The 27324-nt window shown below is 42.7% G+C and overlaps 1 protein-coding gene across 28 annotated transcripts in view; it reads right to left on the reverse strand.

Annotated features, from left to right (window-relative positions):
* neo1a (neogenin 1a) overlaps positions 1 to 27324 on the reverse strand; it is a 228867-nt gene that overhangs the window by 89430 nt on the left and 112113 nt on the right. For all 28 annotated transcript variants that reach the window (XM_085768598.1, XM_085768639.1, XM_085768618.1 and 25 more), the window contains exons 6-7: positions 18765 to 18919; positions 18001 to 18121 (exon numbers count right to left, since the gene is read on the reverse strand). In XM_085768598.1, coding sequence (XP_085624724.1) covers positions 18001 to 18121; positions 18765 to 18919 — 276 coding nt within the window. The remainder of the gene's footprint in view (positions 1 to 18000; positions 18122 to 18764; positions 18920 to 27324) is intronic.

Here is a 27324-nt window from a genome sequence, read left to right on the forward strand (position 1 = left end):
TGGGAGCAGGACATAATGCCATACATTGAATCTTCATAGACGACTTTCCCGCCAATCATTTATTGATTAAAAATGATTGGTTTGCATTTCTTATGACATTTTTTACTAACTAAAAAACTGGCTGGCATTCAATGGCAAACAAAGGTAGACATTGTTTTGACAGGGACAAAGCCACCTTTTAGCCCCTCAAATGCGTACGAGAAAACCGTCTATGCGTTCAGGAAATCATACCGTTTTTATTTCAGACAATAACAACTGAGGAGTAACCCACCCCTCCCCCCCAAAAAAGTTGTGTCTAGATGCTCTCAAATAACGCACCATATGATGTTTTTAAACACTTTTGCCGTCACATTCCACAGCCTAGCCACAGAAATGTTTGTGATTTCATTTTTTCTTCTCCTTTTCTTTTTTGGAGGAACAATCTGCGGTCGGACTCTGCGAGATCTGCTTTCCATTTGCCTGGCAAGTGGGCAAAACAAAACCATACGGAAAGAATGTCAGCATGTATGACATTTCCATTTGTTTGTAGGTCGGGGAAATTGACTGGAAGGCAAAGTTGAAATACAGGCAAAGGAGTGCGGCGAGCGCCGTGTGCAAATAGTGTATTATTACTGGAGAAATTGCGTTAAAATGCAAAACAGCCGGTGGGCGACTGTCAGTCACGGCGTGTGTGGACTAACTGCTAATTTGGCTTTCGATATTTGTTTACATTTCAAATTCCCAGGGTTCACTCACTTCTATGATTGCAGCGATATTTTTTCTTCCAGAGAATTACACGTTGCTAACACACTCTCCTGTACAAAACCACCTAAATACACACACTGTCACTCACACACACACAGTAAAAAACCCTGTTTGTCGAGGTCTGACCTTGTGCATCTGTACAAATCTCTGACGAGGTTTAGCTGCAGCTCCACATTGCTGACTGAGTACATTCAGCACACTTTAGACAGTGACACTTTTTTCTATGTTGTTCTACTTCAGCCTCTTGGATTTAAACCGCTCCCATTACAATGCAGGTGTTGTGCTGTCTGGCGCTGCAGACTTGGAAGAGCAGCTCCTGTCCCCAAATTTGATGAATTGATACAATCATACAACAAAAAAGTTACAAATTCATCATATGAAATGTTCTAGCTGTAGCTTTAACTCACAAATATATTAAATCGCTGCTTGTGATGCTCTGGTGGGCCTGCCAGATTAGATTAGGAGCCTAATATGGTCAGTGTTGATTTTTGCAGTGTTTGTTACTAAAAAAAAATAAAAAATAAAAAAGTAAAAACCTCAAATAGCCTCAACCTAAAAATCAGCTTCATTTCAAACCCATTCAATGGGAACAGAGCCAGCAACAATGAAAAACACATTGTCCTAATTCTTTCTGACTGCAGTGTAAATTACCAGATGCCGAATAATTATCCTCATTTACACAGCGACACACACAACAGAGGGGGAAAAAGAAGAAAAAAAAAAAAGCACAACACGTTGGTGTCTCACGTGCCCGGGTTATGAGGTTATCGCAACATCAACAACCACAACAACCACAACAACCAGGCTCAAGGGATAAATAAAAGCTGGAAACTTCTCTGTTGATGAGGGGCATGAAGTGAGGATACACAGCAATTACTGTCACAAATTAGTGTTCATCTTAACAATAACACATTCATAAAAGATACAGAAAATAATAATATATCTAACACTGAATGGTGTTTGTAGACAGATGAATTCGGAGGAGGCTTGAATTAGCAATAGACTAACTTCTAATTGTCACATCTATAACCAGAGGGCATCTGGTTGAGATGAGGAGAGGTGGAATCAAGTCATTGTTCCCAGAATAAACAATGATAAAGAGCTTAAAAAAAGAATACTGGTAGGCAGGTAAAAGTAAAATTGAAAGCTGATACGACAGAATTCAACTATCTTACAGAGTTAATAATTTTTGACAGATTTACCAAATTAAGTTTTAAAATATTCATCAGGGAGATAGGTATCAGTGTAATTTAGATGGAAGTGAAAAAGACAAGATAAAGATGAGATAAAATCCGCGGGAAATCACATTTTGTCCATTTAAAATTAGGCTTGCTTAAAAAGTGCTGCAGGCAAATTCAGAAAAATAAATAAAATAAATAAATAGGATTCTAAGAAAGCAGCTGTGTAAAATGATTCTTAATTACTGAGATAAAGATAATGGAATTAACAATTTAGAAATAAGGCGTAAAAACCGATTGTAACGTTTTGAACGTTTGGTGGCACATCTCAATAACCAGGAGGGCCCTTGTTGTCCACCCTACGCCGTTACGTGCTCCGGATTACAAATATATTACAAATCACTGTTTATCACCATTAAGACATTAAGAGTTGACAGAGACCTGAAAGCTGATTTCCCTTTAAAAACTATTTTCCTCTTTTGAATTGAGCAAACGACACTTAAAGTAAGACAAGTCTCCACAATGTGTTTCATGTTAGTCTTGTAGTTCACTGGTGTGGAGTTGAGCCACTTGTTGATAGACAGAACATGTCAAGATGAGCTTTTCAACATATGTGGAAGCGAATCCAGAAACAACAACACCCTAACTTATTGTTAGCTTTGTTTCTGCAGAAGCACTGGAGCTGGAGCAGGGCAATCTTTTAAGTGGGAGGAAAAAGGAGGCAGATAAAGCCCTGAGTGCTCCTCCAGAGAGAGAGAGAGAGAGAGAGAGGGGCTTCTCAGAGGTCAGAGGGAATTACTATGAGTGGCAGTGGAAACAGGCCACACTGTCTGCCCGACTCTTTGTGCCCTCACCTGGTGTGGATCTCAGAGTAAAAGAGCTGAGTTGTGGTGTAAAAAAAAAAAAAAAAAAAAAATCCTGAAAACAGTGTCAGGTCAGACAGAAGTAAAACCCTGTTGCATTGTGGGATAGGAAATGGAAGTGGTATAAAAAAAACCCCCATCAGATGTAGTTTTTCTATCTATGTACACCTCATCATGTGTAGGTAATTGACACACTGAGCAGTTTTTGGTGTCCTTCTGACAATCTGTCTTGTACATGCACGCCTTGGATTGTTCTGGTGAGGAGGTGTCAGCCTCCCACTGCCACCGCAGAGCTCTATTCATAGCTGATTAATAGTGTCATTAGTCTCTGTGCCAGGGGTAATGAATGGTTGGCATTAAGGCTTAACGAGGAAGGTTACTCTAGATCTGCATAATAAATCTAGGTAAGCAATACGCAAAACAGTCGGGACAAAGACACGCATAGCAAGGCATTCATCTTAATATTCAGAGGAAGTAAAAGCCTGTTTCTAAAAATTAAAATAATTGCAGTAGTGTTAAAGTTCTGATTAAACACTCCTAACAAAAACTTTTATCTTGTGTTGCTAACTCCACAATCCTTCTGCTGTGCTCCCCTGAGAGCGAAGCTGTAAAGTTGCGCCAAGTGTTTTTTTTTTTTTCATCATCTGGTCTGAGTCCACAGATAAGAGAGCCTACCTCACTGGCTCAGACTACACAACTCCACCAAGAGAGCATAAATCTACTGAATGGAGATATCTGCCAGAGGCACCAACAGCACTGCACCTACAGATAGCCTTTTTCAGAGGAAATCCAGCAGGGCCCATGCCAAGCTCTTGCAAAAAATGGATTTTCTCAGGACTAGTTTCCATGTCTAATGTGGTTCTGTAATGACAAGTATGCGAGAGACGGATCCCAGCACAATGCTAATGGTCCATTACTGAGTCGCTACTTTTATCTGCCGAAGAAAAGAGGAATGAAAGGAGCGAGAATAAACAAAACGCTGGGAAATCAGGGAAACAGAGCCTTCAGAAAACCAACACAAAAGCAGGCTGTCGGTTCAAACTGACAATCTTTGTCGTGTTTCACACTGACATTCAAAAAAGGCGTATGATGGGAAAACGTGCAATTATAATCTGTACGTTACATCTGTGGGCACAAGGTTTTTATTTTTATTTTTTATTTAAAAAGGTTGGAGTGCAGGAACGTAATTGCAGAGAAATCATAGATTTATTCTGAGCGAGGGCAAAATGTATGGAGACGTTTTTGCATTAAAATGTGAAGATAATACTGTATAAGCACAAACCACTTCAATAGCTCTAAAAAGGTTCTCATGTACCCAGGAGGCTGCATTCAGACCTTCATGTAAGTGTCTGGTATAGAAAGGCTATGAAGGATTAGATGTACCGAGGAGAGTGGCTACAACAGTGGCAGAGGCTGCTGCAAACAGCTCCAAACAATCTGACAGGAGTCACAGAACTGAATTATTTTTTGACAAACTTACCAAAAAGTGTATTTAAATATTCATTAGGGAGATAACTATCAGTATAATCCTGAAGGAAGTGAGAAAGACAAGACAAAGATGAGATAACATCCACAGGAAATCAGATCTTGTCACTTGAAAACTAGAAGGCTGCACAAAGAGCTGCAGGCAGCTTCACATTCAGCAACAAATAAATAAACTGGAGTCTATGAATGCAGCTGAGTTTCAATTACTGAGATGCAGATAATGAAATTAACAATTACAACAACTTCTCAATTAAATGTAGTGGAACACTTTTGGTTTCCTTAGAGCAGATGCTGACAACTCTGATTGTTTTTTTTCTCCCCCCCTCCTAGAATCACGTCTCCTTCGCTTCCTTTTCAAGATAAGATTGGAAAGATGAGCGAGCCTGACAGCTTATGACATTTGAGCAGCTCCTTAACGCGCCCACGAAGGAAACCGGGTCAGAACGAAAGCACAGATGTCTCACTGAAGACAAAGTGAGAGGTGAAGAGTGAAACGATAGGAGTGAGAGAAGAAGGCTGACCGGTTATGGAGGTGTATTTTTTTTAAGCTTTTCTTCACTTCCTTCTGAGCAGCCTGTCAACAACAACAAATCCCATTTTTAACAAAATTTACAACACCTACAAAGTGCTTTACAACAACAACAACAGCAACAGAACAATAAATGAAAACCAATAAAAACGCAGAGACGTTCATCAACAAAGAATAAAAATTGCTTTGTGCACAGGGGAAAATAATTAAACCCCTGCTCATTTCACCGCGGGGACGGCGCTTGTTAGGGATAGACGCTTTGTTGTGGGACATTTCTTGCACTCTGCATTGTTGTTCAGACACCTTATCTATGGCCGAGAGGAAACCGACAGAGATATAGTATCAGATTGCTGAGGGGTGGAGCGTATCAGTAACTGCACACATTCCCTCTTGCTGTGATAATCAGAGACAGTCGAGATTAAAGTGCAGCTCCAACCTCACAAAGGCTTAAAAAATGACAAGGTGTTCCAACTTGCTGACATAATCCAGGAAGGAGACAAAAAAAAAAGTCTTTGTGTTTCAAACTGATTCTCCACAAAAATGTTTTTAAACAGCCTCTCCTTAGCATTCCTCCCGATCACTTTCTAGGGCATGTTCACCCACCGTCGAAAAATGTTTGAAATCTGGCACGTTCCCCAGGAGAGAAATAAAGCTTTTATTAATTAAAAGAAATACATGGAAATCTCAAAAATGTATGAATTTTCTCCTCATTAAGTCTTTAGTGGATGAGATATTTTTCTGCACCAATTTTTCAGCAGCGATGATGATGATAGTGATGATGAGGCCAGATGGGACACATCAAAGTCGAGCAAATTAAGAGGAATAACTCTGAGTGGTCAGAGCTTCCATCATGGTCATGCTCCGAATACTGAAATATGGGACTTTTAAAGCTTTTGATTTTACACAAGTGTGTCGGTCAACATTCAACCCAGTTTTAAAAGCAGCACAACACGGCTTCTCCGCTTGAATGAACACAGACCTTAAATGCTGCTCTAAAGCAGTGGGTCACAGATGTATTTATGCCTCTGTGCTCCCTAAATGCTCCTGCTGCTGCAGAAAAAAAAAGTGGGATGTGAAAAGACCCATCTGACAGATCCATGGGACTCCTGGATGCCATGTGGTGATATACTAAATACGTAAGCAGGAGGGAGGTGTTTGTGCCTCCGAGGACACTCTCTTTATCAGGAGGCGGTGAGAAAACTCCAGAGGCGTGTACATGTTCTTGTTTATCAAATAGAAAACTGTCCTTTTGAAACCTTACAGCTATTTTCTCTTAAATGGCACAGTTTGTTCAAGTTTACATTTATCTCGCATTTTCACGTCCAAAATCAACATTCTCACATTCACCGTGGGTTTTACATAAACAAGTCGAAAAAGGCATTTGTATGGGATGTGTTTTGGATGGGTCGAGGTCTTGTGTTTGCATCCGCTCTCGGGCCCCCTCCGGCAAATTTACTTTCCTGGTAATTTGGTTTTCATGAAGTGACAATCCCTGCTCTGGGTCCTCAAAATAAACACTGAGCGGGGAGTTTAATGGGAATGTAGAGAGTGCCACATAAAACCCAGAGGATGCACAGATCCCAACACGTGGGAAATGACGGCTGTAATTGAACAGGGTTACATACAGTACAGTACCCTTCACCATCAAACACATGTAGGCCCCTTGATCCATGAGCCACTGCTGGTTCATCTGAGTGGGATTGCTTTGTTCCTCTCAACGCTGTTTTTGCTTCAACACACTCTTGCAGGAACATGCACGATCATGAGGCCAACAGCTGCTTGCCCAGACTCGGTATGCTAATTAAGATGTGCAACTATGGTATACAACGTAACCCCCCCCCACCTCTCCTCCCGCCTTTGTATCTTATTACCTTGGAGGTACACAAATACAATTCCCTTCCAGGGAAACAGATGAAGTAATTGATTTCAGAGAAAGCTCTATGTGTGTGTGCACATGCGCTCACAACACTTCATGTATAAAGTGAGCGGAGCTGAACAACCAGAAATGGACGGAAAAGGTCAGATAGGATGTTTGTAGAAGTGGGAGCAGCTGCCCCCCCCCCCTTTGGGGAGATTTGCTATCAAACAGTCCAGCTAATCAAACTCCCACCAATAAAACAACCCCCCCCCTCCAGGTTAAAACCTCCAGAGGAGCAGGGATCACACCACGCTAGCACACAACCCACTGTGATGTTACACACCATTCTACTTTTAGCTTATGGAAAAAGGGAGGCTCAGTAGAGAGGGAGAGAGGTGGGGGTGAGGTGGGTGGGGGTGGTGGTGGTGGTGGTGTGGGGGGGGTGCTAACAGGGAAATAAAAGCTCCAGCTTTGGTGGTGCCGCTCACTCACTCACAGGGGTCAGCTGCCTGCAGCCAGGGAAAGGGTGTGAAGGAAAAGTGATGTTTTTTTGTGCTATGTTGGTACTTCCAATTACTGCACCCAGAGGAGCGCCTACGTCCAAAAGCATCAGATGGGCATCCTGGATGAGTGTGTGTTGGAGGTGGATGGCGTTATGTCGTAAATAAGGGCACGTGTTAGTGAGCTGTCGAAAACCGATTGCCAGGAAAAAGCAGTTCGCGCACGTACCTATGAAGCCAGGGCCTAAAAGTGGTGTTGATAACAAGACTGACCTTCAGGGGGAAAAAAAAAACTCTGACGCAGGTACTAGGGGCTATTTTAATCCTTTTTTTTTTTAAAGTCTTCCCTGTGCAGAACAAGAGCAAAACAGGCATCCATAACATTTTGCAGCTAGCACTTAGGCGACAGACCATTTATAAATGAGGCAAAGCCTTTCACCACGCTTGAGTAAATACAACCCATAGAAAAGTTCAGCCGGTGCTGTTGAGAGCCTGGGCTTGTAAACACACACACATGCACACTCAGCCCCACATCCCTGGGAGACAGCGCCACAACACAAACACTTACTCTGCCATCAGCCGCTCGTACAAACAGCAATTTGGTAGAGGCTGATTTCAGCTCTTCACAATCAATTTGGGCTACAATCCCTCTGATCAGCTTCCTACAGCCTCCAGTGTAGGAACACATTCACTAATCACTATCACTGACACAGCGCGAGTGTGCGCGCCAGAGAGATTTTTGTTTGTGTGTAGTTAAGACACCGTGTGCTCGTTTTAGTGGCTTTACACCAAATTTGAATTTCAATATATTTCGCTATCAGGCAGTATTTAGTGGAATATATTCAAATTTACATATGATTAATATTCTCCATCAAATGTCCCTGATTTGTTTTATATTCCCTTTTAATAATCACATGCATTTATAAATATAATTATAATGTTCTAAATAAAAACGACAAAATTTCCATATTTGTTTAATCAACCATAACCCACCAACAGCAGATAATACTCTGTGCACTGTAAGTTAAGATAAGGTACTTATTATAATAGCACCCAGCGCTACATGACTTGAACATAAAATTCAGCCGTTAATGAACAGGTGGGTCTGGTGTTTATTTATGTTTTTCATGGAAATGGAGTTTTATCTCCCAGTTGCACCATATTTGCCAGTAATTGGTGCCAATAACAAACTCCTCCTCCTCCGCTGGTACATTTTCTTCTTTTCCTGGGCAATTTCTCCCCAAGATTCATTCAGCACTGGTGAAATAACTTGGCAGCAAACAACAGACAGACACAGAGAGGGGGGCCGAGGAATACACTGTAAATATTGGGTTTTTAGCTCAGTTCAACACCTCATGGTACAACTGTAAAAAAAAAAAAAAAAGCGAGGGCCTCGTCAAGTTTTTTTGCAGAGGAAAAATTAGTCAAGGTTGCTAGGTAACAGGAGTCAAAGCAAAGCAAAATCCCTCACAGGTCAGACGTTCTCATCAAAGTTTGGCCTTGATGAACTAGGCTACGAGGCCATGCGCAGTCACACCTTCATCCAATGCATCCTCCTTTAATTGAAACACAGCTTCTGCTTCTGCTGCGTCGCTCTAATCTGAACTTCATTTAAAAATATAATGTTGACTTTTGGAAAATTGCAATTTTTGAAAACAAACACAGCCTCAAAACTGACCAGGATTCGGGAAGCTGAAGCATTAGAAAAAAAATTCATGAAAGCAGTAATTGTTGCGGGATGGGCGTCCATTACTCTGTCACACATTCCTGTTAGACATTTTATCCGCCCCCTAATATATGTGTATACAATATGCTGTCACCTGTGTGGATGCAGGAGAAAAGAGGGAGTCAAGGCGAGTGAGCAACCTTGACATGATGAATGCAGGCTTGAACCGGCGCCGAGAAACAATTTAGCAGGATCAATCGGTAAACACACATTAGCTCGTGTCCCTGTGACCTCATTAAAGGCAATCAACATACAAGTAAAAAAAAAAAAAAAGAAGTGTGACCATATGTACGCGCGCACGTGCTTCCCAGCAGTACATGACATGTTGCTTAACTGTCACATTTTCACGCCGGCGCTGCCTGCTGTTGAAGGTATACACTTAGGACGGAGCCGGTGCCAACAGAAAACACGGTGCCGAGCCCTGCACTGTGCTGACACATTCACATGCTCACAACGTTACACGCTCGCTCCCCGTGGCCTGGCCCTGACCCTGCTAGCAGATGATGGAGCACGCTGTATTCCCTCAAGTGGGCCCGAGCTTTTATTCAGTGCTGGTGGAGTCTGGCTGGAGGGAAGGGTCTTTTAGCAGCCTATTCTCACTTCTTGATTTGAACAGGGAATAAGGGTGGTGCTCTGATGTGTGGAAGGATCCCCCCCCCCCCCTCCACCGTCTACGGTTTGATTTTTGATTTTTTTTTACTGCCCTGTCTTCTCCAACTTGACTGAAACTCACTCAGTTCCTTTGCCGTTTAATGGTGATCTAGTTACATTTTATATGACATGGATTCATAATGAAGTGAACCAGCTGGAGCTGTGAATGCGGAGATCCACGCTGACGTCAAACTTTTAAGCGTTTCGCCTTTTATGTTTCTCTCGGCTTGAAAATTCAGATACATATTTACATCCATATTTGTACCGAAAACCCTCTCCCTCAGATATTTGCACATTGCCACAACAATGGATGTGCTCCCATCTCTCTTGTGTATCAATTGCCCATGTGGAAATAATAACACATGGGCAATAAATAATAACTGCTTGTATAGTTTCAATATTTGAGTGTACAAATTTGCTACAGATATCAGCTCTGTACAGAAAAAACAACAACCAAAAAAACCCCATCTTTTTTGAGGTTAAGTACAACATTTTGAACATAAGGTGCAAGAGCTTGGAGGCTGCCCTGCTCCTCTGTGTTCACAGTGTGGGCAGAATTGCTTCTGGCAAGCAGGTCTGTCCATAGCAGCTTCCTTTGGCCAGTGTGTCTTCAGTTTACTGTCATGCAATATTTAATATTAATATTTGAAGTCCAAACAGCAGGCCACTTCCATTCATTTTCAATAACAACAGCTGTTGGAGCTGAGTTTTCTATTGTCCTGTATCATTTAGTGGTTTTGTTTGTTTAAGCTCAGTGCTTCTTAGAAGGATAGTTCAACATTTTGGCAAATTTGCCCATTGCCATAATTCCTAGTAGGTGTCTTTGTTGGTTCAAGCTATTTTTAGAACAGCGGAGCAGAGCCGTGAGCTGCTCAGAGCTACGCTACGGAGGCTCATGGGATTTCTTGGTTTCCCTCACTAAACTCATCAAATACACAATCCAACAACTACAAAACGCTCTGGTGGACAAGTTGTGACCTGCACATTCACCACGCTATGAGATAATAACAGAATGTTACCAGACAGAGTTGTTTTAGAGGTAAATTCATGCAAAACCGCTGATGCACGTTCCCATCGGGGGCAGTTTTTCTGCAAGCAGTCTCTGCATTTGCCTCGAAAACAACTCTGTCTCATATTGTTCCGTTATTATCTCATAGCGTGGTGAATGTGCAGGTCACAACTTGTCCACCAGAGCGTTTTATAGTTGTTGGATTGTGTATTTGATGAGGGAAACCAAGAAATCCCATGAGCCTCCGTAGCGTAGCTCTGAGCAGCTTGCGACTCTGCTCCACTGTTCTAAAAATAGCTTGCACCGACAAAGACACCTACTAAGACTATAGGGATTATGGCAATGGGCAAATTTGCCAAAATGTTGAACTATCCCTTTAAAAAAATATGCAGGGTCAGTTCTCTCATTTAAAAGCCATGGATACAGATGTAGTTATTATTACCACAGGACAGGAGGCTCCAGCAAGGTTTAACTTCCACTTCATTTGGTTGCATTCATTAGTCATGCAGCTTATCTTCTTAGGGTAGTTGGGGGGGGAGGGGGATTGGAGCCAATCACAGGTGACAGTGGGTGAGAAGTCTCCGGTCTCTCAGAGGGCTGATATAAAGACAAACAATCGTTTCTACTGACATTCACACCTATGGGGCGAATACAAGGTGCCAATTTACCTGTTGTTTTATTGTGAGAGAGAACTGGAGCGTTCAGAGGAAACCCACACAGCCACAGAGCGGGACTTAGAAACTCCAGCAGGTTTGAACCTTCTTTGTTTGTGTGAGGGCAGCAGCGCTACCCACCGCCGGCCTGCCAGTCGGTTTGTGTGCACGGTCTTGTAAACATTTCAGAGAGGTGACAAAGGTTAAACTCAAGTTTTCCACAGACACAGCTAATCTGCAGCACACTCTTATTTTCCAAAAGTTGTGAATTAGCACTCTTGACTTTTTCTTGAATACAATCTGTGGTTTATCTGTCTTTATTTCATTTACTTGTTTATTCCGTCATCCACCCTGTTATTGTCTTGTGTAATTGTATAATTTATATTTTTACTTCCACTATACATGGATGAGAGTATGTGTATTGGGTGACTGATGCAACAGTGGGACTCCTTTTCTTTTGACTTTTTGGGGTGAGGACAGTCGTCTACCTGAAGTCATTTTGGTTTGGATGGTGGTTTGTTTTCCTTCCTGTTTGGAAATCTTTGTGAATACAGAGAGCACTTGTATGTTGTTTATGATTTGTTTCGATAAAAATCAATAAAATCTATTACAAAAATAAAATAAAATACAATTCTGTGTAATTTCCCATAGATATCTGCTTAATTGATTTGCTAATGTGCGATGCAATACACATCTCCCTATTCCTGTCACGTTGTCTGCTACAGCGATGGGGACGGCGCTCGCGCCAGTTTATCATGCCAGCGCTCCTGATGCCTGTGCTCATAAATACACAGAGTGATGGAGGGAGAGGAAAACGAAGAGACACGGTGAGCGCTCAGGCGGTGACGCGGCATCTCCATCTCTCAGCGGGGGTCTGGTGCCTCTGATGGGAGGGGAGGACAAGGCTCTTCTGTTTGCTGCCACGGGGTTAGGGAGGGGGAGGAGGGGGAAAACTAATGGCAGCATGGCGGGATATGAAGGGGAGATGAAGGGAGAGGAGGAGGGAAAGAGAAGCAGAGAGAGATGAAAGAGAGGGAGGGATCCAAGCGGACAGCCCACCTGCATAAGCTTCCAGTTTAACAAAAGCTCAAATGAATGAATTTGCAGTAGAAATAATGCATCACTTGTGTCATCATGGAACAGCTGCAGGAGAAAGAAGCTACAGTACAGTACAATCCCTGCAGCCATGTTGCACTGAGCACCGAGTGATTGCTGGCTAAGTATTGTGTGAAACGTCTCCCTTTCATTCACGTCGCTGAAATTCACTCACAACAGTTGCGGCCAAAGCAGCGTGAGAGCTCAGAGGGGTTGCACATCCCAAACAAGCTTTGGAGGCTCTTTAGTGAAGTACTTGGCTTGGGCACTAGGAGGCAAAATGTCAAAACATTATTCAGGGAGGCTGTGGGAATGGAGAGGAGGAGGAGGAAGGAGAAGGGATGGAGGGACAGGCAAAGTCAGACAGAGGAGTGTTTTCATATTGTATTACCACCGCAGCATATGGAAGGAATAAAGAGTCACATGCAAATGGAAGTGCATCTCTCAAATTTATGCAAACATAAAAAAGAGAGGAGTGCATCCACTTCTCTTTTATTGGCCAATGTTAAATGCATTTTTTATATCAAGCTTTTAGGTGCTTGAATCTTAAACTTGCAGTGCCCAAGCATTGGATTTTGTATTGTACACATATAAAATACTGAAAACCACAGAGTGCTTTTTCTTTCCCCCTACCAATGTCTGCTTCTAAAATTAAATGGCTGTGTTATGCATCTCTCCACTTCTAGAAGGCAACGAGACCCCCCCCCAAAAAAAAACATTTGTTTCAGCTACACAACTACACACACAAAGTAACCGCACAGCAAAACTTGGATATACATTTCAGTGTGCCACCTTATCAAACTTCAAACAAACCTCAGGCTTTGTAGAGTGTATGGGAAGATGACAATCATATAAACAAATGCTTTGTCTAGGCGTGTACGACTTCAAAGTTAAAAAACGTGACCCATTTCCTCTCCCGGCTGTAATTGCCGCCTTCTGCTGCTCGGCGCATAAACAGTTCACATAATCACGGGCCTGGAAAAGGCCGCAGAATTGTTGCCGCACGATGTCTATAGATGACATGTGACAAAGATCTCTTACATAACACGTCGTGTTCTGCTGCTTTTTGTTCAAAAGTCATGTACGATGCAAATCAGAGATACCTTCGGCAGATACTTATCCTGATTGCCAAGAAAATGATTACAGCGAACTGGAAAGATCGACAAGCACCAACCACAAGTCAATGGGTTCAGAGACTGAAGGAGGTTTACATAAGGGGATGGATGACTCCACAGCTTTTATACAAAGGTGTTATGTTACACACAACACGTAGATGTTTAGCTGAGTGACGTGGATTGTTAAAACTAAATTGTACTGGACTATAAATGAAAATGTCATTGGCATTTTTATCTTTTTTGTGCTATAGTTCACATCATTTTTATGTTTTTTAATCTTTTTTTTATTATGGTGCTGCTCTGTTAAAAATGTATAAATATGTCCTCTGCATGTGACTGACCTCTCCTTCACAGTTACTGTGACTCTTACTGTGACAACCAGGTGGACAGCACGGATCAAAAGCGCCAGCGAGAGATCATCATGGCAGCCATTAGTCACTGTGTTTATAGTTAGGGGGGGAGAGGATGGGTATGGTAAAACCTCTGCAAATGTTGGATCAACTTGTTAATGAGAACATTTCCTGATTGGAGAAGCCGCCTTATTGATTCTAACCAGTTAATAATCATTAATGAGTAACTTTCATTTATGAATAACTTTTGTCAGGAAAAGTCAAACCAAATTTAGCCGTCGCTCCCCTCAACTCCGACAACACCACAACGACCCACGACAGAAAACTCACAACAGGCACACAATGACACAAACATCCTGAAGACAACCAGTCTGAGCGTGGCAGCTTTACAAGGGACATTAAGAGGCGCTCACTTGGCCCGCCTTTCACTGCATAATTAGGTCCCCTTAAGGTCCTCGTTTGGCATTTGTGCGCCTATTTACCCACATCTGTTTGCAACTAGTTGACCCATACTGCACATGACTGTGGAATGTCCAGGAAAATTGCTGGAGACTGCAATCTGAGGTTCTATTTCTGACCTGCACTCCCCTAAACACGTCTCAACCTCACAGCTCTCAGGGTCTTAAAACCGCTGAATCAAGATGAAGTCTGATGATCCTTTTACACACACACACACACACCACACACACACACACACCACACACACACACACACACACACACACACACACACACACACACACACACACACACACACACACACACACACCACACACACACACACACACACACACACACACACACACACACACACACACACACACACACACACACACACACACTTTACATTTACATGACACTTAAAGATGTCATGTAACGTCATGTCATGTAAATGTTTTCGCTTTCGTCCGTCTTGCGCTGGTCCAAGAATTTCACCGTGCGTGCAGAGGCTCATGGGAAATGTAGTGTGAAAACACTTCACTTTCCCCAAATCCTTGTAAAAAAAACTAATTAGTTCCTTAATTGGACAACTGAAGTGCATGTAAACACATTAATCTGACTAATATCTGAGTTCTCCAACTCCTATTTAGACACCCAGATAATGTGATTGGAAATCGATTTTCTTCAGCATGTATTCACCTTAATCGGACTGAAACTGGACAATGCATGTGCACATGCTCCAAAACAGTAGAGACGGCACAAAGTGGAGTAGAGAAGCCCCCGAACCTGGACAAGTAAAGAAAAAAGTCAGCACTGGTTTAGTACATTTCACACAGTGCGACCAGCGAGAGGTTGTGTCTTATTATTTAAAAAAAAATGGATCCTATTCTCAGCCTGAAATGGCGGTTGCCCCCCCCCATGTAAACTGGGACAAGGACAGAAGTCCGATTAGACGCCAAAATCGAATTTTGAGCATAGCTGTGCATGTAAACGTACTACTGTCAACTTCAAAGTCAGGTGTACTGACACAGAGCACTGAACATAACATGCCCAAAAATCCTGTACACATGCCAACAGCTGAACCTTTCCCATTCCAAACACCTACAAGTGGGAATCATGATCCGAGCTTCAATTAGCTGCAGCTGGCAGTGTCAAGATGCAAAGATTATGACCGCTAATGAATATTAGGAGGCCGCTGGGTTCAGGAGCAGTTCGACTCCATTGATTTCCCTGTTGGGGGAAGACAACTTCATCCCTGTGGCAAGTCCCAGGCTTATCTTCTCCTGGCCCCGTTTCAGGAGGATTCCAGACTGGCAGGTGTGAGCGGGATACCTGACTGAGGTACGCCACGCAGGAGGAGGCAAAGAGCAGGAGGAGTGTTTGTGAAGTGGACAAAGATGCCCAGCTGTGAGGGGGGGGGGGGGGCACAGGGGGAATATTCAGGTCAGCACAATTAACACAAAGACCAGTGTGTTGGATTATCACAGAGAGCAGGTGGCCGTGAAAGACAAGGAGAGAGAAAGTGAGTGGAAGTGGTGAGAATGGTGGCAGATGGCTGTGGAGCTGTGTGTGTGTGTGTGTGTGTGTGTGTGTGTGTGTCCGAACTCATCAGCAGCACAGGAAGAAAGGGAGAAAGAATGAAGACAGTGAGTAGAGAGAGAGAGAGAGAGAGAGAGAGAGAGAGAGAGAGAGACGACCCTTCTAGGTCTGAAAAAGACTTCAGCCTCACATCACTGAGCCTCAGAGCACAAATGGCCGTAGAAAATTAGCTGATTTCAAACATGTTTTCATTGATTCACCATTTATAGTCACAAATTGCACCTTTGAGAGGGGAAATTACTTTTACTGACACAGCGCAACAAGCATTTGCGGGGAGACGCCGTACTGGGTGCGTCTGCATACGGATAAATCGTCAATAATGTACAGGAGGAGGAATAAACTGTGTCACTGCCACGTCGGTGATTTTCTCTGAGCCTCAGATTGGAGACGGGATAATAAACTGATGAATAAACAGGAAAATGGAAAACTTTCTGCTGGTGAGTGTGTTTGGATTAGTATTACCGTGACTGAGACAGATGCACACTCAGAAAAAGTAAGGAAAAGAAAGATTCTGTGTGATATTTATGGATTAAACAGAGATTAATTTCTTCAAAGCCCCGCTCAGGGGCAACCTCCGCGTGCAAGGGCAGCTGTCGGAGTAATTCACCCCATTTATCAACTCGCACTCACAAAAAAAAAAAGAAAAAGAAGAAAGAAAAGAAAAGACTTGGGGCCATGTAAAGTGGCAAAACCCTCATCAATAGTGTCAAACACAAATACACAATGAGCTGCAGGTCATCATTATTTCTGACTTAATGTCCTCCAGTCAGAGGGGATGACACAGCTGGGGGGCCACCAGTTGGACACTGCTATGCTAATCCATAGCCACCTGCTTCAAGTGAGGGGGAGTTGACGCTTGATTAAATTTCGCCGTCTTCCTCAGTAAATTGGGAGAGTCTGAGTCAACACTGAAGTAGGGATTGTAATTTAATAGACACAAAAACACTCTGATTTCTGCTGTATTAAGTTCTGCCTTTATTCCCCTTGCTGTTTTATTATCCCACCAGTTCTACCTAGTTATTGTAGTCACATTAGGTTTTGCAGTTAAATTGTATCTCACTTTTTTTTTACCTTTTATTTCTTGTTGTTTTGTGGAGAGTGTGTTTTTTTCACTAGCCTGTGGGTTAGACTATTATTATTACGACTGTACAAATGATTTCAAATCCAAGTTATATTACATTTTCCCCAAATGGTCAGAGGTAATGAAACCAGTCCACCCAGAACACTGGGATTTTCACATTTTCTTGTATTTTCAGGCACTTAGTTTTGGTGCTTCTAACCACTACCCTTGGTGTCTGGCTTTTGTTGTACTCTGCACTCTGCAGCTCCGCTCTGGGAATTAGCATTCAAACCTCTCTTTTAGCTTTAAAGGGAATAGTACAACAAGAGACTGCTGCAGCTACCCAGCGTATGGGCTCTTGTTTAGGTGCAGCTCCCTGCTGAAAGGAGGCCTTTGCAGGGCTGGGGAGGCTGCATCAAAGCGCAGGCGGGCGTTGTGTCATACAACCAAAAGTCCTCGCAACATTTCTGTAACACTAGACGTGGAATGGACCGTGTAGAAGACCGAGCATCGTTTGCCCCACATATACTTCAGTTCCCTCTGAGTCACCTCTGGTTTAACAAGATCCCAGTGGTTTCATTTCATTTTCTCTCCTCACACCTTCACAGATGTGCTCAGCCTCCAGAATGCATCAAGGTTTTTACAAATAAAGCAAACTATACAGAGAGCACAGGACCCACCCTTTTACTGAGCTAGCTTGGGTTTTTACAAGCCTTTGTTGTTAGAGTATTTCTGCAGAGATTGTTTTTAGTCTTTTATTGCTCAGCCCAAACAGAATACTGGGATTTTCTGAGCTACAAATCTGGATCTGCCATTGGACTTGATTGTAACATTTTAAGCTTTTAGGCATTTTACCAAAGATAAAACAGTGATTATCTCTTGTTAAGATCTGACAGCTCCAGTTCCCATGGCTGGGATTCATAAGGTGTGTTGCTGCTGTATTACAAAATGTAGTAAATATTCAAATGGCTGTAAACAGATTATTGTTTTTCCTCATGTTTGTCTGCCTGAGCAACACTGATCAGACATGGTTCATTTCAGAGTAGTTCCTGACATTGATTATTTAATCACTGCAGGATGTTCTTGTATGAAAAAATGAGACATCTGATTAGCTAACAAATGTGTGGTGTTGGAGAGTGGCGTACCGTGATCCAAGATGATGAGCTGGGCACTGGACTGGATGTTGCCGGCATCATTTTCCGCAAGGCACTGGTAGAAACCCTCATCTGACTTGACTAGACCCAGAACCTGCAGGTTATGCTCCTTCTACAGAGCAGAAGGGATGAGGAGGAAAGAGCAGTTAATATAACAAGTATCATTATTGAAAATATAGGAATGTGCAACTTAAAGGGATAGTTCAACATTTTGGCAAATTGGCCCATTGCCATAATCCCTATAATCATAGCAGTAGGTCCGTTATCTTTAATTGTCGGTGCAAGCTATTTTTTACAAGTTACGAGTTTGATGAGGGAAACCAAGAAATCCCATTAGCCTCTGTAATACCCCTTTCCCACTGGACAAAAAACCTGTTTAAACCCGGTAATAATCGGCTTTTCGGGGTGGTGTTTGGCTCGGTTGGTGGAGCACCCGCCCCATGTGTTGAGGCTATGGTCCTCACTGCAGGCGACCCTGGTTTGAATCCCGCGCCGAGCGGCCCTATCCTGCGTGTCGTCCCCCCCTCGCAAATGCCGATTGTTAGCGGGTCGACCCGCATTTAAAAAACCTGCGTCGACCCGCTAATTTCAGGGGGTCAACGGCTTAACATAGCTCTGAGCAGCTTCGCCATTCTAAAAACAGCTTGCACCGACAATTAAAGGTAACGAACCTACTCCTAAAACTATAGGGATTATGGTAATGGGACAATTTGCCAAAATGTTGAACTATCCCTTTAAGGGCCAAATAAACGTACAATTATCTTGAAGTAGTCGCTGGGGATGACAGCATCACCGTTCTTGACCCATTTGACAGTGGGAGCTGGAGACCCTGAAACCTCACACTCGAAAACAATGTCCATGGACTCGTGGGCGTAGATGTTGGCTGGTCGCTTGACAAACTGTGGGGGGACTGTGGAAAAAAGATGAGACAGAGAAATCAGAGAAGTTGTTTTAACGGTTAAAGCAAATGGGCAAATAAGGGATGATGGGAAAATATGTGTAGGAATAATTCTTTTTTTTGTTCCAAAAGTAACCCAGTAACCAATTTGTCAAAATTAACCAGGCGCTTAAAAAAAAAAAACAGAGCTCTGGTCTCTGCCTGGAATGAACAAGACCAGATGATTGCATATCTCTTCAACTGCCAGTTAAGGGTTAGGTTGGAAAAAGCAACAAACAATATCAACCAACAACCTCCCTTCACACAGCTCTGACCTGTTCAGCAGATGGCAACACTCGGGACTATTTGATAAAAAGGTTTCAATAAGCTCTGATCTTTCTTATTCAGGAAATGGGTGAGGAATAACAGCCGTTTTCTATCAGTGCAGCGCGTTAGCATGCTACACTGGCAGAGCCGAGCACTTGCAGATCTCCCCTCGTCCTGGTAATGAGGGCCAGAAAGGAGTTATTTGATCTGCTGCGGTGATACAGCTCCTCATCAATCTGTCCTGGAACAAGGTCAGCGGGAGCACAGGGCCCAGGCCCCGTCCTCTCTCTCTGTAATTGGACTGTACGTGTTGCAGGGGGGGAAGAGAGACAGAGAGAGGGCGGGCGAAACAGGCTCTGTGTGTGTGCGTCCAGTGTACAGTGTGTGTGGGTGTCTCTGCTGCCTCTGTGCTTTCCTCTGATAAGCGGGGACCTCGCTGACCACGGTTTAAATGACTGTATTGTTAGTGTGTCGCTGTGTGTCAAGCTTGGCCATCAGCCTCCTGGGCTCTGTGATAGCTAGTTATTAGCATCTATTTTGTGGCTATTCACACGAGCTGATTGGATATTAGCAGCAGCGAGTGGATCAGGTCCCTTTCTGGCTTTGTTCAGCTGACTAACAAGTTGTGGGGTCAAGTCCTCCTCGTGTGCCTGATGTAGCCGTGGCTAATTTATTTTAACGTGACATTTCTAGTTCACGGATTATCCTTCATGCTGGTAGGATATGTGGTTAAAAGCAGCAAGAGAAATAAGACTCCCAAATTATAGATGATTGTAATTAAATCTGTTAAAAAGGAGCAATCCACTGTACACACATTTCTCAAACAATAATAACCTCATTACGCCAAGAAGCGGTGCAATTACAGGACACATCGGTCTCAATGATGCGTTTTGTATTTTCCTGACCTTGAGGTGCACTTTCTCCATCTGTTTGGTATTTTCATACCCAACACAGAGCACATGGAGGAGGAAAGGGAGGAGAGGTGGGAACTCAGGAGAAGAAGGAGCTCTCCGGGAGGACGACACAAGGCCCCTCCCACACGGAGCTCTGTCCACAGGGGTAACACACTTCCCCACAAGCAGTGATTTTAGTCTTTAACAGATGCTGTTACAATTGCCAAAGGTAACACAGCGAGACTATGATTATCCTGTGTTTCTTTACAATTTCATAAAAGAAAGATCCACATCTTCCTCCGGAAAATCATGTAAACAGGATAATTATGGGTAATTATCAGTGTGTGCAATCATTTTAACAGCTTCAACGGGACAGCAGTGGCAGTTGTGATCGTGTGTGATGATAAATAAATACACTGAAGGATTTTTCAACATTATATGTCAGACATTTTTGAAAATGTGCAACAAGTGAATGTTTTTAGCTGGTGTTGGTTATAGACAGAGACCTGGGCTTTAATTTGGGGTTACAATTGTACACATGATCCACTATTAACTGAAGTAGAAAAGATTTAACAAACTTAACAGTGTAGTTCCCTTTCAGGTTTGATGCTACAAAATGAAAACAGAATAAAATAAGAAAAAAAACTTGTATCCCTCTGTGCAGTATCTTGTTTTTTTTCTTCTTCTGTGACTTACAAATTCCAGTTTTCCAGCAACACGATGTAACAGAATAGGTCAAATACAAAACACCTGAACACTGCCAAAGAAAACTCATCTCACATTGCTTAATGAGTGTCGAGGTGTTTTTCCTGTGAGCTACACGGGCAAATACTGACGACTGAGCCGAGAATGGAAATGAGGATAGTGATGCTTGTGGACTGGATCACTGTATGACTGTCAAAACAGCTCAGACCCCTGCTCTGTGTGCTGGTGTACACATATGTGTCTGTGTATGTGTATCTACTGTATGTGTGTAGCGGTGTTCCCTGCAGGGGGATGTGTGAGCTGTGAATAATGTGTTTCACAGTGTGCTGTCCCCTGGATATTTGCCTCTAGTAGCAGAGGCAGGTGGAATCCTTGGTTCACTTTGGTGTGTCAGGGACACGCCATTGAAGCACCAGTGAATCTGTATGAGTGTGTGTGTGTGTGTGTGTGTGTGTGTGTGTGTGGGTGTGTGGCTGTCTGACTGCGCCATGAGTGAATATGAATAATTTTAAAAACGTGCCTGGATACTTGTTTTACTCCATTAACACTGGTGGTGTGTGATGTACACTCTGCCGGCAGTATGTGTATGGGTGGATTTCGTTTGCATATCACATTAAGTGCATGTGTGTATGTATATGTAAGTGACTACTTATGTATGAGAACATATGTTTCTGTAAGTGCATGCTGTCTCATTCTGTGCACATTCACTACATTTGCATTGAAGTATATATATACGTATATATATATACATACATACATACATACATACACACACACCGTATATACACACTTGTGTGTGCGTGAGCATGCATGTGCAGAGCCCCCTGGTGAGGTTTGCTTGTGACAGGTTTTGATGGTGTCTGGTGCCCCTGTGGCTCTCTTTATCTCCCCCTCGCTCTCTCTGTTTCACCACTCAGTCGCCCATTTTTTCCCCGACTCTTAATCTTCCTATAACTCCCTGTCTATCTCTCCATCTTAAGCCCCCCCCATCCCCCCACCACCACCCCTTTCCTCTCTCCAACTGAGCAGACATGCACCATTTTCTCTAAATGGAGTTCAGACATTTGGAACCTATTGGACTGAGCAATGAGCAGAAACGCCTAAATGTACCAATAAAGCTTGTGGGGGGTGAGGCAGACGGAGTGGGGGAGAGAGTGACATGTGTGTAAGGGTGTGTGTGTGTGTGGGGGAGACACTCAGTGCAACAACATGCCTGTGACCTCCTTTACTGTCCGTTTGCAGCACCAGGTGGACTTCATCACATTTGGAAAAGGGATTTTTGCTGACTAATGCGGCAACAGAACTAAAACCCAAAGTGTGACTCGCTGAAACATTTCATCAGTGAAAAAAACAAGGTACAGTATAGGACTGATGGAGTGACGCATTCCTTCATATGTCATCACATGGAGTTATAATGCACGTTGGAAGAAAAGAGGAAACCACTAGGGCTGAGTTTTGTTGCCAGAGGGGAACAGCCTTGGAAGTGTTACTAGATGCCAGCTGTCAGTCTACACAACCAGCATTGAAGTAAAACAGCCACCTTTTGTTCCAAAAATAAGTGGGTCACTACCAGGACCTTATAGGAACCAGCTATGTTTCTGACCACTAGCAGTGTAGTAACGAAATGTTTGTATCATTTCTGACAACCTCAGGAAGCAGACATGGCAATAATGCTCTGTTAAAGGCTACAACGTGCAAAGAACAAGGTAAGTTTCAACAAATATATAAAATATATAATATCTGACTGAGCACATTTTCATTTATTTTATTTTTCTTTGTTTAAAATCCCTTTTTCTTCTTCTTATATACAAGTACCAGTTGCTGGGAGGAGATGAGAGCTGTAAGGTTAAGTATAATGAAATAAAAATAGGGGACCCAGTTTTTAGGGGGGAGATGTGTCAGAGCTACTGTAAGGCCTCAGCCAGGGATTGCTGTGTTGTTGTTGTTGTTTTTAGTATGTGTCTTCTTCAATGTGGTATTGTCCTGGCAGGAACTGACCTCACCGTTGTCTCCACTTCTATGAAGCCTGTCCATCCACACAGTCCCCACTCCCTCTCTGCCCTGGCATCCAATTGTTTTGTTCTGTAGTTTAGTTTTGCTTAATTTTTGTATTATCTCATCTACCTGGCACTGCGTTTTTCTGTCCATTTCACTTCAAATTCAAATTACTGGTGCTTTGTTTACTTTGTCTTCTTTTATTGAAATTACTGCCTTAAAATCAATTTGTAAAATAAAACTCTTTTTGCTAAATTAATCTATGCTGTACTCTTCCCGCGATTGCTTTGGTCTTTGAACTGGACCATAGCAATACAATAAGAAAAATCAATATGGCAGTGCAGCTATAAATGGTTATAGAGGGCGTTGTTCGGAGCATATTTATTTGATTGGCAGGTGTCTCAACACTCTCTGCAGTAGCTCTTTAGCCGCTGCAGTGCCTGGCTTCAGCTCTAACACAAATTTGGATTTTCTGGATCCAGTAACACTGACTAAATATGGACTAAATATGTCCCTTTGTAAACATATGGATGATGTCAGAGGATGCCAAGTCCATGTTTTCCTATAGTCTACAGTTCACAGGCACACAGATGCTCAGCTCCACCAGCTGGAATGCCTCTAAATGGACCGACTTGTGTTTGAACATAAATACCACTCTTTAATGAAACAGAAATCCAACAGAGACAGAAAAGCAACAGAGGAAGTGCAGATACATAAAAGAGGGAGGAAAAAACATCAGGGCAAATACAAAGGAGGGAGAATAGCTGAAAGAAACTCCGATGCCAGTTCTTTGGAGCTGGTTTTATCTCTTTAGCTCGTGGCTTAGTAAAAGAAGCTTTAATGCAGACTTACACTGACTCCAGTGAACTGTTAAAAGAGGGCCACAAAAAGGTCATGTGTGTGTCTCACTGTGAGCTTGTTAAAACAAAACCTCATAGGATTCCTAAAGGGATTCTGGGCAGATTACTTCACTTAAACCTCCACTGACAGCTAGGAGTGAAGTGAATAGAGACATACTCTCAGTGAAAGGCCAGCCTCCATCTATTGAGCGAGAAATAAAAAGTAAAATATCAAAATCAAAACACCTGAAGAAAGCAATTGTTGCAGTCTAGGATCCAAATATGAAAGTCACGTTACTACTGTATGCTGCACGTTTGGCCAGAGGCCAGTTAGCTTCATAAAGTTAAACAATAGCTCTTGGGCAGGCAGGGTTTACTCTGAGGGCAAGTGGAGCTCGGACTGCACTAATTACCCATCCTGCTCATGCAAAGATAACAGCTTTACTCTTAATCCTGGCCAAAACAAACAAGATGCTCTGTGCCTGCTTTCCAAGTCATTGAGTAGAAAATAATGTCCCGTTATAGGCAGTCATACAGTAGGAGTTTAATCTGAGTGTTTTTTGTGGACTCTCTCTGATGGTTCTAAAATTACCGGAGTTAAGTGGAAGCAGAGGCTTGAGATCGTCCATGAGACACTGAAACAAAGCTGGTTTGATGGTTTGGTCCCGGCATATCAAGGAGTTCAAGGCACTTCCTCTGTGCGGTGTGTTCATTTTAGATCAGGAACAACTCTAAACCTTCTACAGGATCAGTATTGAAAACACAGCACGATTCGATCAATCCCTTGTGTTGTATACTTGACACTCTTCTTTAAAATGCACTATTGATCCATCAATTATCATTAAGGAATCCCTGGCAATCTGGTGCATCAGATGTAATGTGTTTTATTATAAACTTGACTATTGGGGTTAATTTGACTTAAATCCTGATACTGTAACAGTTCAGACCAGTTCTTATAACCAGATATAAGTAAATACATATTTATGTGAAGGTACAGATAGATGATAACTTTTCCCTTAAAAGGGATAGTTCAACATTTTGGCAAATTGGCCCATTGCCATAATCCCATTGCAATAATCCCTATAGTTTTACGAGTAGGTTCGTTACCTTTGTTACCTCATAGCGTGGTGAATGTGCAGGTCACAACTTGTCCACCAAAGCATTTTGCAGTTGTTGGATTGTGTATTTGATGAGTTTGATGAGGGAAACCAAGAAATCCCATTAGCCGCCGTAGCGTAGCTCTGAGTAGCTTGCGGCTCTGCTCCACCGTTGTAAAAATAGCTTGCACCGATAATTAAAGATAACGAACCTACTGCTATGACTACACGGATTATGGCAGTGGGCCAATTTGCCAAAATGTTGAACTATCCCTTTAAGATCATCTCCACCTCAAAACCAAACAGAGGTTGAGTGATCTCCATTTTACAGTTACATGGGCTGAGTGATGCCGTTCAGAAGCTGCTATCTAATGAGTCAGGCCAAAGGGGATCAGCTTCCCCAGCAGAAGCAGCAACACACGGCTGACTCACACTGTGACTCTGGCAAAACACAACCCAAACACCAAAGAGGCGTACACAGTTGTTCGTGTGTTCCTGATGCCATGCAGATGTGGCTTTGTCTAAAATAAATATATGGCTGCTGATTCCCCACAGATGATTACAGATAGACACAAGAGAAGAGTCAGACACTGACACACTGGTTAAGATAAACCCCGGTGAAAAAAAGGGAAAAGGTGTGTGACTGTGGGTGTTGCTCCTGCTGTTGTAAAAGCTAAATGGAAAGTTTCATGTTATTTCAGTCAGAATATCACTGTGACACTGGAGGGCGGGCAGGAAGGCGGTGTGCCTAAGTAAAAACAGACTAAAACATCCACCAGATCTGACAAAAGCCGCAATTCTTCCATGCGTCATTTGCAGCAAACTATTCCTGTCACTAGTGAGCAAAAATACTCTGAGCACAGTTTAGGGAAAAAAAATCCTCTATGGGATTTTCTACTGATATGTCAACTGACTCTGCACAAACTTCGACTTTTGTTAGGTAGTACTTTTTGTATTTTTGTTTTACCTTTGGCCTGATGAAACAATGTGAGCTGCTCAGAATATGTAGATGTGATACAATCAGTGGTTTATCTTTTAAACCGCTATTCTTGTTACAAAAGGGTAAAGAAGACAAAGGTGGAAGTTCAAGCTGAGTGTAACTACTAGTTGTTGTTTTTTTATGTTTCTATTTCTAGAAAAGGTAAAACCATCCTGTTGTCTGTGGTCATAAATCTAAGTCCTCAGCTCATAGGAAAGGCTTCAAAACTTTTACGGGGGGCAGGGATTTCCTGCATGGGAGCGCAAACAATTAAGTTGATGGCATGATAGCATGAAGCCATGATAGATGAGGGCCACTAAGTTGGAGCCCAATAAAACTGGAAGCATATATGTTTGTGGAGAAGCTATTTCTGTCTTGCAAACACACACACACACACACACACACACACACACTTAGAGTTCAGGTCTGGGTGGTGCCTCAGTCACACAAGACCATAATCAAAAGCTGCTGTCTCCTCTGGCTCCATTTTTCCTCTTGCCAGCTCTAATAGAGGGTGAGATGTCACAGCAAAGTCTCACTGAACAGAACATGCTCGCACAAATGTACAGTAATGTTACGGAGACATGGAAGTGTGTCAACACACAACTGTTGGCCCTGTGCAGGGCCAAGTAAGTACTGTAGATGCGAGTGGATGGATGAACTGAGCATAAACTATTAATGATCATGTTTACAGCCTGAAATCCTTCGAAACTACCAGGAGTCCTGTTGGAGTATGTCATGGAAAATGTTCAGACCCCATGTGACCTTTAAGACCCTGTAACCCGGCCCCCTAGGTCCTGGAGCGGCCAGGTGCTCTGTTGGACGACCAGCAGGAAAATGAAACCTTAAAAATTAAACTTTGAAGTTTTCCAGTATTAGCTTCTCTACAGCATCAGGTAGTGCTGCTGTGTACTGAAATAAAGACTGTGTGGTGCTGGCACTTTAATTATATGTAATAATAACACTGCTCCAGGACGTGGATTGTTCATTTCCGACACCCACTGACTTCTGTCTTCTGAAGCTTTTTGTATATTATTTCATGTGGGAAAGAGAGATTCCTGTTTGCTCAGTGGTTTTTGTTGTAGCGTTAAAGCTAAGTCAAGACGTAAGGAGGCAGGAGCCTATCAGAGACACACCAGCTGTTAGGTCCAGGAAACGTTGGTCTACTTTATTGTCACCATGACAACCCTAACATTCTAAAGTCTCCTAGCCTGACTTATCTCTACAGTTTTGTCCGCATATGTGATTTACAGGCTAATTTAAAGGAGCTGTTGGTAAAGTTTGCTTATTACTACATAGTAATAAGTAAACAAAGTTAGCATTAACCGCTGTTTACTTACAGTAGACTGTTGTGATTATAATACACCCTTTCAGGAGTAGGCTATAACTTCTTCAGGCAGATGCTACAGTGACTCGGTATCGTAAAGTGATGACGTGGTCTAACTGGGCTGGGCTAGCTGGTTAGCATGCTAACTTTATGACTAAAAGTGGTGGAAATAGATGGCTTTCCAACACTGGAAAGAGCCACCGGCAGGTGAAGGAATGAAGTCACGTTTCATCTCATAAGTAGCCTAGAAAGCTTATAATGTCAATGTTGGCTAAT

This window comes from Trachurus japonicus, chromosome 3 (assembly GCF_045865225.1).
Source record: "Trachurus japonicus isolate A0001 chromosome 3, Traja_1.0".
Taxonomy (NCBI): domain Eukaryota; kingdom Metazoa; phylum Chordata; class Actinopteri; order Carangiformes; family Carangidae; genus Trachurus; species Trachurus japonicus.